General features: G+C 46.6%; 2 protein-coding genes across 2 annotated transcripts in view; both read left to right on the top strand.

The window, feature by feature from the left end:
* The window catches only part of ifngr2 (interferon gamma receptor 2), a 251,499-nt gene that overhangs the window by 147,060 nt on the left and 90,852 nt on the right, over positions 1 to 13,587 (top strand). The gene's annotated exons all lie outside the window — the stretch shown is intronic.
* Positions 475 to 13,587, top strand: part of lrch1 (leucine-rich repeats and calponin homology (CH) domain containing 1) — a 38,697-nt gene continuing 25,584 nt past the window's right edge. Inside the window, exons 1-2 of the mRNA XM_079357919.1 lie at positions 475 to 949; positions 1,560 to 1,630. Of these exons, the coding sequence (XP_079214045.1) occupies positions 691 to 949; positions 1,560 to 1,630 (330 nt within the window). The 5' untranslated portion in view covers positions 475 to 690. The remainder of the gene's footprint in view (positions 950 to 1,559; positions 1,631 to 13,587) is intronic.

Here is a 13,587-nt window from a genome sequence, read left to right as displayed (position 1 = left end):
TTATGGTTTTATTTACTGATAGGTTTAGCTTGTTGAGCAGTAAATAATAATAATAAAAAACAAGGGATAGAGGAAGAAATGCATGATACAAATACTGTTTCCAGCCAAAAAGGTGGATACGTTTTGGTAATTGGGAACATCCCAATATAAAACTTTTTTAAAAATCACATGAGATCATATGAGGATGATGAGTCAAGAGTTTACGTTCATATAGGCCTTTGTTTTAAATCTCTTGATGGACCAGAGCCTCGTTACCTCGGTGACTCCTTAATCCCACATGATCCAGGTGGTCACCTCAGTTTGTCTTTGATTATAAATCCCCTAAATTAGCCCCTAAATCCAGCATTATTTTAGTTTATAATTACTCCCCACAGAAAGAGACTATTTTGAGGATAAAATAAGATCACAGAAATCTGCGAAGTAACGCATTTTAATTTTATTTTGAAGTTACTGAACGGATGTTGTGACGCGGTAGTTTCTGTCGCTTGACGCACCGCGCGGACCGGGAGGCGATGCGGCGACGAGAAACGAAGAGGAAACTGAACGCGCGTCACGGCTCGGCACGCCTGGAGAATCTGTGCTCCTTCTGTTTGTCTGAACGTTACAGCTCATCCCGCGTGCTCTCTTTATTAACGGATACATATCGACACGCGCACACACCGGGAGAACGGCGGACAGAGAGGGATCACTATGGCGACGTTGGGACCGGAGTCCGCCCGTCCCCCGCTGTCCCAGCTCGGTTCTTCCCCGTCGACACAGAACCACCTCGGCGGCGCCAATAACCTGCCCCCGAACCGGGGCTTGGAGCGCGCGCTGGAGGAGGCGGCTGCAAGCGGGGCGCTCAACCTGAGCTCGCGCAAGCTGAAGGAATTCCCCCGGACGGCCGCAAACCACGACCTAACGGATACCGTGGAAGCAGGTAGGAACCGCAGAAGCGCGTGGACCCCCCGTGCTTAGCAGGACCGTGAAGGTACCTCTGTGTTAGGCTATAAACGGGGAGGTAAAACCCAAACCACTGGTTCTGGTTGGTCTGTGTGTGTGTGCGCGTGCGTGTGTGTGTGGGGGTCTCTGGTGTTTCAGTACGTCTGCAGGATTCTTCACCCCCCCCCCCCCCCCATTTATCTAGGGCCAGGTTCTGTCAGATGTCTGGATTTGGGTCCTACCTGTCACAGGTCTGGATTTGGGTCCTGCACATTTGAGTCCTGGTGCATCCAAGTTAAAGTGAATGTTTTCAGGATGTGTGTGTTGAGCGGGCCTGTGGTGGAAATCCCCCCCACACTTCCTTTAATCCATTTAGAGATGTAAACAGGCTCATGGAGCACTGGGGGGAGGAAGGCTTTTTATTATTTTTTTATTATGTCATTGTCTTAAAATGATATTTAAAGGAGACATATCATGAAAAATCCACCATGACAGTGTTTTTGAACATTTATTTAGGCAACCTGAGTGACTATCGACCCACAAAATTTAAAATAAATCCACCCAGTCCTTTTTTTTGTGGTCTTACAACACAGAGAAAAATGCTCCGTTTCTAATGTGCCCCCCTTGTGATGTCACAGTGGGATTCTGGGAAGAAAATCCCATCCCCTCTCCTGGTATCTCCACCCATGGACTCCGCCTCCAGACTAGAGTAAAACTTTTGCACAGACCTGCTATTTTTATTCTCACTACAGGGGAGTGATGTCTACTGGGGAAACTCAGGGGGGCGGGGCTTGTTGTATTTAAAGAGACACACACACCAAAACAGAGCGTTCAGAGAGAGCTGGTTTCTACAGGGTCACAAACCTCCTCTGCTGCTGGATTCATGTTATATTTGGACCAAAGCACAACACAGATGTTTCATTAAGACTCTGGGGGGGGGGGGCTGTTTAAAAATACATATTAAAATACACCCACTGTTGTTAGCATGTTTACTAGCTTACTGCTATTTGTATGAATTCATGAGGATAGTTCTTGTATGAGATAAATGTTTACTTGGGACCAGAAACCTTTGCAGAATCACCTCATTGGTTGTTTTTCTTTTGGTCTGTGGCCCGACACGGTCAGGATAGCTAAAAAAAAACATTAGCATCATCTAATTCCACTTTTGAAATAAAGCTTGCTGATAAAGCTTTTTAGCGTTGAGCTAAGCTGTTTGAGAGTGTCGTCTTCATCAACACAGTCACAAACAAGCGTACATCATCAGCGTACGTGCAAACCCAACGTGCTGTAATAGTTTTACTTCAGAACGATCCGCTGTGGTCATTTTAAATCCAGGAAAACTAGCTCATGATTTTCAAAGCTCCCGGTATTCTCGAGTGGGGAAACGTGACTCTCACGAGCTCTCCGCTGACGTCTTCACGCGAGCTCAGGGTTCGGTTTGTGCTCGCCGCAGCTTTAAAAAAACAAAACTGAAACCCAGAATAGAAATGAATGAATGACAGTGAGTCCTGGGGGATCAGCTGGAACATCCAAACGTTTCCTCTTTAAACGTGAAACCTTCTTCTTCTATGGTTTATCTTTCCTCGTGTCAGCAGCAGGCGTGTGAGGCTGCGTGCTCGGCCCGTGTGTGTGCAGTCTCAGTGATGTCATGTGGCTGAACTTCACTTTTGTTTATAGACCAAAAAAAAAAAAAAAACGAAAACGTGGCTTACATAATGAGTGGGGCGGCTCGCTGCTCCACAAACACAGACAGCAGAGCACAGCTGCAGCCGCTGCAGAGACTCTGAGTTTCACCTGCTCACAGCTGAAAACAGTTCAGATCTGCTAATTACCAGAAAACAACATGCAGTCTGAATAAGGAGCAAAATATAACAAATAATCATCAACTAAAGTGAAAACACACATCATGGCTCCTGCAGAGGTTTGAACTTCTCTTTTTGTGTTTGCATGACGCTCACATGTTCGGCCTCGGACTCGGACGTTTAACAGCCTTTCAGGGTTTTATTGTTTTTATTATTCAGTGAAGGATTTAGAGAAGCAGGGATTTTAGAGTTTGTCCTTTTTTATCGTTTTGAATACGGCTCTGTCAGGGTCGATACTCGTGTGTCTTCATATGTGGTCTGGATCAGGGAGCTCGGGCAGGTTTACAGTAGCTCGCTTATCGGTTGAGCGACTGTTTAAAAAAATAAAAATAAATAAATCCGACGACAGTAAATGCACCTCGTCCCACTTATTCTATATTTGACTCAGAAAAACAGGTGTAAGGTAGAAATGTTTCCTTGGACTCTGATGTGAAGTTTCAGTAAAGGAAGTGTCAGCTTCGTGTGTGTGTGTGTGTGTGTGTGTGTGTGTGTGTGTGTGTGTGTGTGTGTGTGTGTGTGTGTGTGTGTGTGTGTGTGTGTGTGTGTGTGTGTGTGTGTGTGTGTGTGTGTGTGTGTGTGTGTGTGTGTGTGTGTGTGTGTGTGTGTGTGTGTGTGTGTGTGTGTGTGTGTGTGTGTGTGTGTGTGTGTGTGTGTGTGATGGTTCAAACAGTTGTAATGTGAATAAACCAGAACTCAGATCAGCCCCCATGATGTTCAGTAAGTAAGAGCAAAGTGAGTAACTGTGAGAGACACACACACACACACACATATACACGCACACACACACACACACACACACACTGGCTCAGAGTAGTTTCATATCAGCAGGTCTGAACCTGCACTGAGACAAACTGGAGCTTCCTGTAACTGATAGTCGAGTGAGAACAGGGACGTTTAGTAAACGGCGTGCTGCGTCTTTGTCCCCTCGTCTCCACGTCCACGGACAAAGATGGAGACTAACGTGTTGTGATTTTTAGCATGAAGAAGTGCATCAATATACCAACTTAAAGTGGGCTTTTTTTTAAATATATATATTTTTTGATAGACGTTTCAGATGTCAGAATAAGAACATAAACGTGTCCACTATTTCTCCGAGGACGCCGACTGCATCAGACGCTACGACGTCTTCCAGCTCCGTGTTCTGTCCTTGTCTATGGTCAGGCAGTGTGACCGTCCTGGACGTGTCGACACATCTGGATGACTTGAGTTTCTCCACACGGGGAGACAAAGATGTCCGTCCTCTTCGTCTGGATCGATGTCGACGACCTGAGCCGAGTTCAAAACAGGAAGTGATGAAACGGGCGTCTGTTGTTTCCATGGACTCGGTATCAGATATCGACATGGTTTGAGTGAGCAGACTCGTCCTCATCTTCATCACTTCCAGTCAAAACTGTCTGATTCTCTTTGATCTTCAGACTCCGCCCCCCCCCCCCCCCGAGTGTCACTGATGAACTATCGAGCTAAAGCTAACATGTGCAATATAAGGACGGAAACAGGAAGTGTTGAACGCCACAGTTAGGAGATCTGATATGAACAAAGAGCATCGTACAAACTTTGCAAATAGAAGCGAAACCCTGGACTCGTTACGTGACAACCGACACCCCCCCCCCCCCCCCCCCCCGTCGATCTAATCTATCCGTGTCAGATCGTAAATAAAGATGGCTGATATCAGAAGAGTTCAGGATCATGTGGGTGATTCAAACTGAACCAACCAGTCAGTCTGCTCTCTCTCTCTCTGTTGATGGTGGTACACTGTAACCTCAGGTTGACTGTGTGTGTGTGTGTGTGTGTGTGTCATCCTGTACCTGCAGGCCTGCTGGGGTTCAAATGTCTTCCTTTCATTTCGTCTGAGCGTCCTGTGAGTGGGCTCACAGTTTATGTGTTCATACATTATCTTCCTCCATCAGAGCCTCTGTGACGAACACTGAACAAACTGCAGGTCTCACTGAAGCCACATGAAATATTCTCAGACCTCTTTCTCACGGGGGTCGTGTTGCTGTGACACTTTAACTTACATGTATGTGCTGAGGTCAACAGGAAGTCCTGTGGACATCTCTGGGATATCTGATGTGTCGATGAAACTCCGCCTCTAAAATTGAACTTTTGCGGTGAGACGCTCTGCTAGTGTGCTAGCTTAGCTAACGAGCGTGATTGGATTTTAAGCGTTCCCAGTCGTCCTCTTTGTCGAGTCGTCGGCTTCAGGTAGCTTCTATCAGGTTTCTGTTCATCTGTGAAGACATGCACTTCATTCATCTGTGTATTTACAGATCTACACACACACACACACACACACACACACACACACACACACACACACACACACACACACACACACACACACGTGATAGTCTAGGGTTAAGTTGAGCTAACGTCGCAAATCCAAGACCTGTTTTCATTTCCAAGCTTCTTGACGGATCAGAAGCTTCTCAGCTGTGAGCTCGAGGCAGGAGGAGCCGGACGCTTCAGGATCCTCAGTGTCGCCGTGATTCATCAGTTTCAGGAGCTCCGTCGTTTTACTTCCTCTTCTTCTTCTTCTTCTTCTTCTGCTGAGATGAGGGGGGGAAACATCGCACGCCTCTTCTGCAGCTCTCAAAATAACCCCGTGTGATGAATAATAAAGTAGAGGTTTGATTAAAATGTGTTTGTGTGCAGCAGCCTACGTTAAACAGCCAGACTCTGCAGTTTGTCATTCTGTACGTGTGTGTGTGTGTGTGTGTGTGTGTGTGTGTGTGTGTCTCATGCAGAGATAGAGATGACATAAAATCACATGATTTAGATTCTCTCTGGAACTAATCGGCAGGATTTTCAGACGTGACCGACCTCCGTCTCTGATTTTGAGACGTGTGAGTCTGTCATCCTGTGAGGCAGTGAGAGAGCGCCTTTCTTTAAAGGCGACATAGTCTCCTCCCTTTTCCACCTTTTCAAACAGTCCACCCTGAAACATCTGTGTTTCTGAGCTTTGCTCCAAATATAACAAGAATCAAGCAGCAGAGGAGGCTCTCTCTCTGAACGCTCCGTTTTGGTGTGCGTGTCTCTTTAAATGAAATAAGCCCCGCCCCCCTCCCTGTAGACATCCCTCCTTCGATAGTGAGAATAAAAATGGTGAAAGATTTCACTCGAGGCTGGAGGTGGAGAACATGAGTGGAGAAAGTGGGGGAGGGGAATCCTTCCCAGAATCCTTCCCAGAATCCCACTGTGACATCACAAGTTGAGAAGCTTTGAAACGGAGCGTTTCTCTCTTTGTGGTAAAACTTCTGCAGACCACAAACGGAGAACTGGATGGATTTATTTCAAACATTGTGGGTCAGTAGACACTCAAGTTACCCAAATGTTTAAAAACAGGTCAAAGTGGATTTTTATGAATATGTCCCCTTTAAAAGACGACGCACGACGTAGACGAGACCCATAACAGCCTGCGTGTCTTGTTTACATCTGACATATATTTCTGGATTTTGCAATAATTATTAAAACTTTTAACACAGATTTCTAAAAATGACTCTTCTCCTCCGGGGACCAAGAGTGTCAGCGTGCTGGTTTTCAAACGGAGCCGTCTGATTGTGTTTTCAGATCTTTGTCTGAGTCAGGTGTTGGTATTCTGTTTTCTATGTGTGGCTGCAGTCATGATGTGAGTGCCAGTTCAACACGCCTCACTTCCTCTTCCTCACTGCTCTTCCTTCCCTTACACGCACGCACACACATGCACACACACACACACACACACACACACACACACACACACACACACACACACACACACACAGAGAGAGAGGAAGCTGTGGATTCTCAGGAATGTTGTGTTGAGGGTCTATCCGCTTTGCGTTTCCCACCACACCTGATCATAACGACAGCTCGGACACACACACACACACACACACACACACACACACACACGTTTGAGCAGGTTCTGCCAGCTTGAATACAGAAAAAGCATTAAAACATTATTCTCTTAAACTAACCCGGAGCGTGACCTTTGACCTCATCAATACATCTTTGAACATGAACCCCATTACCTCAAACGTCCCCTGACCCTCCGTCTGTATCTGCTCGTGTGTGTGTGTGTGTGTGTGTGTGTGTCGGGGGGGGAGGGGCTTGTCTTCATGCATACTGAATGAAGCAGTAAATGAAACGGTTAATGGCTTCTCTCCGAGGATTGGCCGGCTGTAAAGAGCAGATTCATCCTCAGCAGGGACTAAAGAATCGATACGTCCAGACGGGACTGAAGCTCGTCTCTGGTCACGTCAGAAAACAACGTTTGAAAGTGTTTGTGGTCGGGATTAGAAACGGCAGCGAGCTGTGAAGCGGCGTGTAGAATAAGGAGGAGTCAAACGATTCAACCAGAAACACTCAGTTAACCTAATTAATCCTGCCGGGCAATTCATCCAGTCATTTGATCGAAACCATCAGCGTGCCGCACGGCGAGCTGCGGAGGTTTCTCCTCCATGAACAGCAGACAGAATAACGCATCAATAATAAGGATTGACGGTTGAATCTTGAAGTGCATCAAAGTGTGTGATCTGAAAGTTGAGTTTGAGAGATTTGTTTTGTGATTCAGTGTTCTTGCTGCATGTGATGGTAACATGCGAGCGGGTTTGGAGAGTGAGACCTCGCCGGGCTCCACAGTTTTCTCAGCTTCACACGAGTCGAGCGGTCTGACGTGAGATGAGCCGGGAACATCTCCAGAGTGGATCCTGAAGGAAGGCTGCTGGTGTTGGGAGTCTCTGCGAGGTGACGGCGGCTGAGATGCTGCTGTTCTTCCTCGCACATAGACAGGAAGTGACCGCTCCCCTCCTCATTGTTTTCTGCCCTGATCTTTTCCTGCCCCCCCCCCCCCCCCCCTCCCATAAAAAAAAACCTGTGAAGAACAGCACCAGTTTGCAAACATCAGACTTGTTTATTCAGCTCTGTGATCAGAGTGCCTGACATTTTACTGCAAACTCATCTGGACACGATTCTCGAAGATATCGACGTGCAGTCGGGATCGGGGCGAAACATGCAGACCAGTCGTTGTTTGTCACATGACTGTTTGACTGCAGTCTAAAGTGACCCTCCATTATAAACCTGTAACGATCTCATTTCTGATTTATGACACGTGAACAAAGCTTGCACGTCTTCGGTCCACCTTTTCTTTTGAAGGGTGAGTCATCGTGTCTTCATTAGAGGATCTTTGTCCATCAGCCAGGTCATCATGACACCTGATCACAGCAGGAAGTGTTCCCGTTTTCACCGAGTGTGACTTCAGGCTGTGACAGCGTTTACACACTGTTACCATGGAGATGATGTCACACATTACATCGCATGTCGAGGGTTTTATTTTTTTTTTCTGCACTTCCTGTAAAACAATCCTTCGCTGAGCTGAGCTGAGCTGTGTGTGTGTGTGTGTGTGTGTGTGTGTGTGTGTGTGTGTGTGTGTGTGTGTGTGTGTGTGTGTGTGTGTGTGTGTGTGTGTGTGTGTGTGTGTGTGTGTGTGTGTGTGTGTGTGTGTGTGTGTGTGTGTGTGTGTGTGTGTGTGTGTGTGTGTGTGTGTGTGTGTGTGTGTGTGTGTGTGTGTGTGTGTGTGTGTGTGTGTGTGTGTGAGATGAGGTCATATCTCGTGTTTTTGCCCAAATTAGGTCTTTAGAGTTTTTTTTTTTCTATCCGTGTTTGTGATCTGCTGCTCTGATCAGAGAGACTGTGAAGCTGAGATGTAGAGCAGAAAATAGAAACACACACACACACACACACACACACACACACACACACACACACACACAGACCTGACGTCTGCCTGCTAATGGGACCATGTATCCGTGCAGAACTTGGACTCAGTGGTCGGGAATGACAGCTTTTGTTCGCAGTGGCGGTTGGATCCTGAGTTTCTGCTCCGTCTGACGGCGAGCGTCCCTCCCCTGCTGGGTCCTCGAGTTCACAAGATTACGGGAGAACCTACAAGGTCCCGCAGCGTGCGGCGGAAACACGAGCGTTGTCGTCCCTGCAGAGAAAGCGATGGAGTTTGATGATGAAGTTTGTTTCGGTCCACGGGTCAAAGGTCAGAGTGAGACCTCCTGACTCCTGATTCGTTCTAATTCAGCTCGTCTGGACTTTAAGACATGGATTTATGGATTTATGTCTGTCTCCTTTTACCCATAATCCTCTTTGATTTGTGTTTGTCTTCAGGGGGATTAGACGCTGTTCTTACTAAATCACTCTGTCGAGGACGTGTGAGCGAAAATAAAACATTCCGATGAGGTGAACGTAGGAAAGTCATTCAAAGTGAAATCGTAGAGTCACGTCGGTGTTTGAAGAAATGTTTAAATCTCAGCCGTTCGACACGTCGCCATCGTCTGGGTGACAAAGATCTTCTCTAAAAGTGAGATGTTGGAGTGTCCTGACAGGCGCCAAAATCCCTCTGAATAAATAAACAGGAGCGCTCTCTCTCTCTCTCTCATCCTCCAAATGTAGGCCAACACACACACACACACACACACACACACACACACACACACACACACACACACACACCTCTATATCTCCCACTTAAATCCCCCTGGCAGCATCCTGGCATCCAAACATCTCTCTCTCTCTTACACACACACACACACACACACACACACACACACACACACACACACACACACACACACACACACACACACACACACAGTGTGAACCAGTAACTGGTTCAGTGTAACGAGCACACACACTTTCCATACCACTCTCCTCCTGCAGGCTAATCCTAACACACCATGAAGCACACGCCAGCATACATTAGGGCGCATATGTTCAAGAAAACACAAACACACACACACACACACACAAACACACACACACACACATTTCATTTCACAGGCAGCATGAATTGAAGGATTAACGCCTCGTAAAGAGAAATCTGTCAGGAGGTAATCCAAGGATTCAGCCTCACCTGCTCAGGTGTGACGTTCAATTACTCTGTGTGTGTGTGTGTGTGTGTGTGTGTGTGTGTGTGTGTGTGTGTGTGTGTGTGTGTGTGTGTGTGTGTGTGTGTGTGTGTGTGTGTGTGTGTGTGTGTGTGTGTGTGTGTGTGTGTGTGTGTGTGTGTGTGTGTGTGTGTGTGTGTGTGTGTGTGTGTGTGGGGTGCTGTATCATAATCAGGATACATGTGTCTGTGTAGGTGTTTATTAACCCTTTGCTTGCTGATATGAAGAGGTCATGTATCTGTGATTCTTCATGATGGAAGCTTCTCCGCTCTTCACTTTGACACATTTCTATGATGCCTTTAAAAAAAAAACCTCCAAGGCACCAAACGTTACAGTTTTCACTGAGCAGAGATAAGATCACAGCTGATCTGTGATGCGTTCAGGTTCCCACACGTTCACATCAGTCCAGTGAAGACGATGGAGTTTTAGTTTTTGATTCTCTCGGTCGGTGACGGCGGACATCAGAGAACCTCGTATTGAACTGTCCTTAAGGTTGGTCAGTTTGTCCTTTTGATGGCTTATTACCCCTCAGAGCGCAGCCAATCAGATTTGTCTGCAGAAAGTGGTCCCTCCCCCTCCCTTCAGTTTTACTCATTCAAAATTTTTCAGAATCAGTTTAAAAACAGACACACACACATCGTGTTTGTGTTCACTCGTCTCGCATGGCGTGCGTGTGTGTGTTTTTGTGGAAGTGAATGTTGTGGCTTGCAGTCCTGCCAGTAGACACACACACACACACACACACACACACACACACACACACACACACACACACACACACACACACACACACACACACACGGGCACAGACAGTGTGGTGATATGCTGACGGCAGAGAAAGATGTGGGTCAGTGGTGGGGGTCTTGTTGTTGTATTTGGTGATGATGTGGTGTGTGTGTGAGTGTGTGTGTGTGTGTGTGTGTGTGTGCCTGGTGGTTTGCCAGTTTGAGGAAACTCCCCCACTTTAATCCTGTTACTGTCTCTGCCTGCAGCTCTCTTTTTCCTCGTTCTCTCTATTTTTAATCCTGACTTTTTTCCCCCTCTCCGCCTCGCTCTCTCTCACGCTGTTTTTTTTTCTCCGTCTGTCCGACTTCCTGTCAAACATCTGTGTTTTTGTTCCTCCTACTTTTTAAAGCAAGCTTGACACTTCTCTGTTTTTACAGCTTCTTGTTTTAAATCATCAAATAAAAAAAGCCCGACTATTGTCCTCCTACATCTGTCCCTTTTGTTTTTTTGGTTTCTCTTTGAATGATTTCATGTTGACGTCGTGGCTCACATGTTCTGTCAGATCGACACAGGCGTGTTCAGGTACACACTCAGCTGTTACTCGCTCTGCAACCTGGATGGAAGCGAGCCGAGTGAACAGATAGCTGATAGGCTGTTGCCACGGTAACGTAAACGATCGGCGGTGTGGTTCAAACACGGCGGGGTTTTGTTTTTACCGTCGTCGCACGGAGAAGTGACGATTCTTTCGACCAATCAGAGGACTGCTGTGTTTAGCTCCGCCTTTTCGGGGGTTGGCTCGATATTCTTGGCCCAAAAAGTAGGATTGGTACAGGTCGGTTATTTGGGAATCTGTCCCGGGGTGAGTCCATAGAGACGAGCCGGACCGGAGCGCTCGGTGGAAACGAGCTTTAGTGACTTTTTCTGCCTCGTCATGTCGGACTCATCTTTAAACATCACATACCTCGCTCTGTGTTCATTATAATCTGTCTGACCTGCTCTATACTAATCCATGGCTGTCTGCAGTCAGTGGGTCACACACACACACACACACACACACACACGCACACACACTTCATGGTCTGATGTGACAGATGTTTCTTCTTGAAACCTGAATTTTCCTCCAGATCAGTAAATTCCGTTTTCATCTACGTTGCCGTGACGATGCCGTGTTTCACTCGCACGACTCTCAGCAAAGATAGTTTAAAAAAAAAAGCCAGATGGATCACTCCTCAACAACTCGGCTCTGAGAATCATGCTAAGTCCACGCAGAGCCGTACCGTGACGTTAACCGTCCAAAAATCAACCGTTTGAATTCGTGGCTCACGAATGTTGTCGTCATGACGACGTGGACTGACTGCAGCTCCTGTTCTGAGGGCTGAAAAGAGGCGCTGATGGGTCAGTGTTGACACGTGGATTAAGTCTGTGAGAGAGACGTGATGACCTTTCAGTGTTCATTAAGTCACAGAGCACACACACACACACACACACACACACACACACACAGTGTAAACCTGCTGTTTCTCTCCTCCTGATTGACACCTCTGACCTTCACGCTCACGCTCCTCCTGTCGTTGTCGACGCCGCTCACGTTTCACTAAAAATGCACCAACAGTGAAGGTAGAGGTTATTTTTGTTTTTGGAGGTAGAAACAAAATGGGCGGAGCCTAAAGGACAACAATGATGACATTTATAGGAGTTTTATAGGAGACATTTATTCTTCTTGTCCCTTTTCAAACGAGTCAAATGTTTATTATATTGAATATTGGCTTTTTTTTTATTTTATAGAGAATTCTGTTTTTGTTTTTTTTGATGTGTTTTTTGATTTGTTCATTCATTTTCATTTATTTTGAATTGTTTGACGTAATAGATGAATAATTCAGTCAATAATAATTTTTTTTTTTTTTTGTCGTGCGTATGAAATGCTGGATGCCGAAGACTTCTGGTGTTGCCGTCTTTTCACTTTCACTTTCATTATGACAGACATGACGGTAAACAGCAGGGTCAAAGGTCAGAGATGATTCAACAGTGAAGTCTGTCGTTTAGCGTTCAGCTGGAATCTGTTCAGATGATTGAACGGAGAGCACGTGGAGAAAGATTAAATAATGTGAGAAGATGGGAGTGGAGTCAGAGTTCATCTGGAGGTCAGATCTCGGCCTGTCCAGAAACCAGCTGAGGAACAGGTTGACCACACGGAGACGTCACGTGACCACACGGAGACGTCACGTGACGTACGAGCCTCGACGTATCGCACATTTTAAAAACCTTCAGAACAGTGTGTGTGTGTGTGTGTGTGTGTGTGTGTGTGTGTGTGTGTGTGTGTGTGTGTGTGTGTGTGTGTGTGTGTGTGTGTGTGTGTGTGTGTGTGTGTGTGTGTGTGTGTGTGTGTGTGTGTGTGTGTGTGTGTGTGTGTGTGTGTGTGTGTGTGTGTGTGTGTGTGTGAGAGAGATCTCTGTGGGTGTTCTCGTCCTACTTTCCCCTCGTGCAGACAGAAAGTGGGGCGTTCGAGGTGGTGAATGAGTGAGCGAGGGAGGATTGTGTTTCTCCTCAGAGTTTATGGAGTAAATATTTATTCAGAACAAAACAAACAAACACACACACATTTCTGTCTTTGTGTGTGTATGTGGGTGTGTGTGTGTCTCGTACTGCAGCACAACCCCCCGGCTTCAATCTGTCTCTCTCTCTCTCTCTCTCTCTCTCTCTCTCTCTCTCTCTCTCTCTCTCTCTGTCTCTGTCTCTGTCTCTGTCTCTGTCTCTCTCTCTCTCTCTCTCTCTGTCTCTGTCTCTTTCTCTCTGTCTCTCTCTCTCTCTGTCTCTCTCTCTGTCTCTCTCTCTCTCTCTCTCTCTCTCTGTCTCTTTCTCTCTGTCTCTCTCTCTCTCTCTCTCTCTGTCTCTCTCTCTCTCTCTGTCTCTCTCTCTGTCTCTCTGTCTCTCTCTCTCTCTCTCTCTCTCTCTCCTCTGTGTGTGTGTGTGTGTGTGGGCGGATGTTCAACTGAAGTACTTGTTCTGTTACGTAACTGCAAGTTCAAGTCAGAGAACAAAACAGAGGATGAGGAGTGTGAGATGGAGGAGGAAGAGGAGGAGGAGGAAGAGGAGGAGGATGAAGAGGAGGAGGAGTATGAGATGGAGGAGGAAGAGGAGGAGTATGA

The sequence above is a fragment of the Symphodus melops genome, assembly GCF_947650265.1.
Source record: "Symphodus melops genome assembly, chromosome: 12".
NCBI lineage: Eukaryota > Metazoa > Chordata > Actinopteri > Labriformes > Labridae > Symphodus > Symphodus melops.
This window is presented reverse-complemented; position numbering and strand designations above follow the sequence as displayed.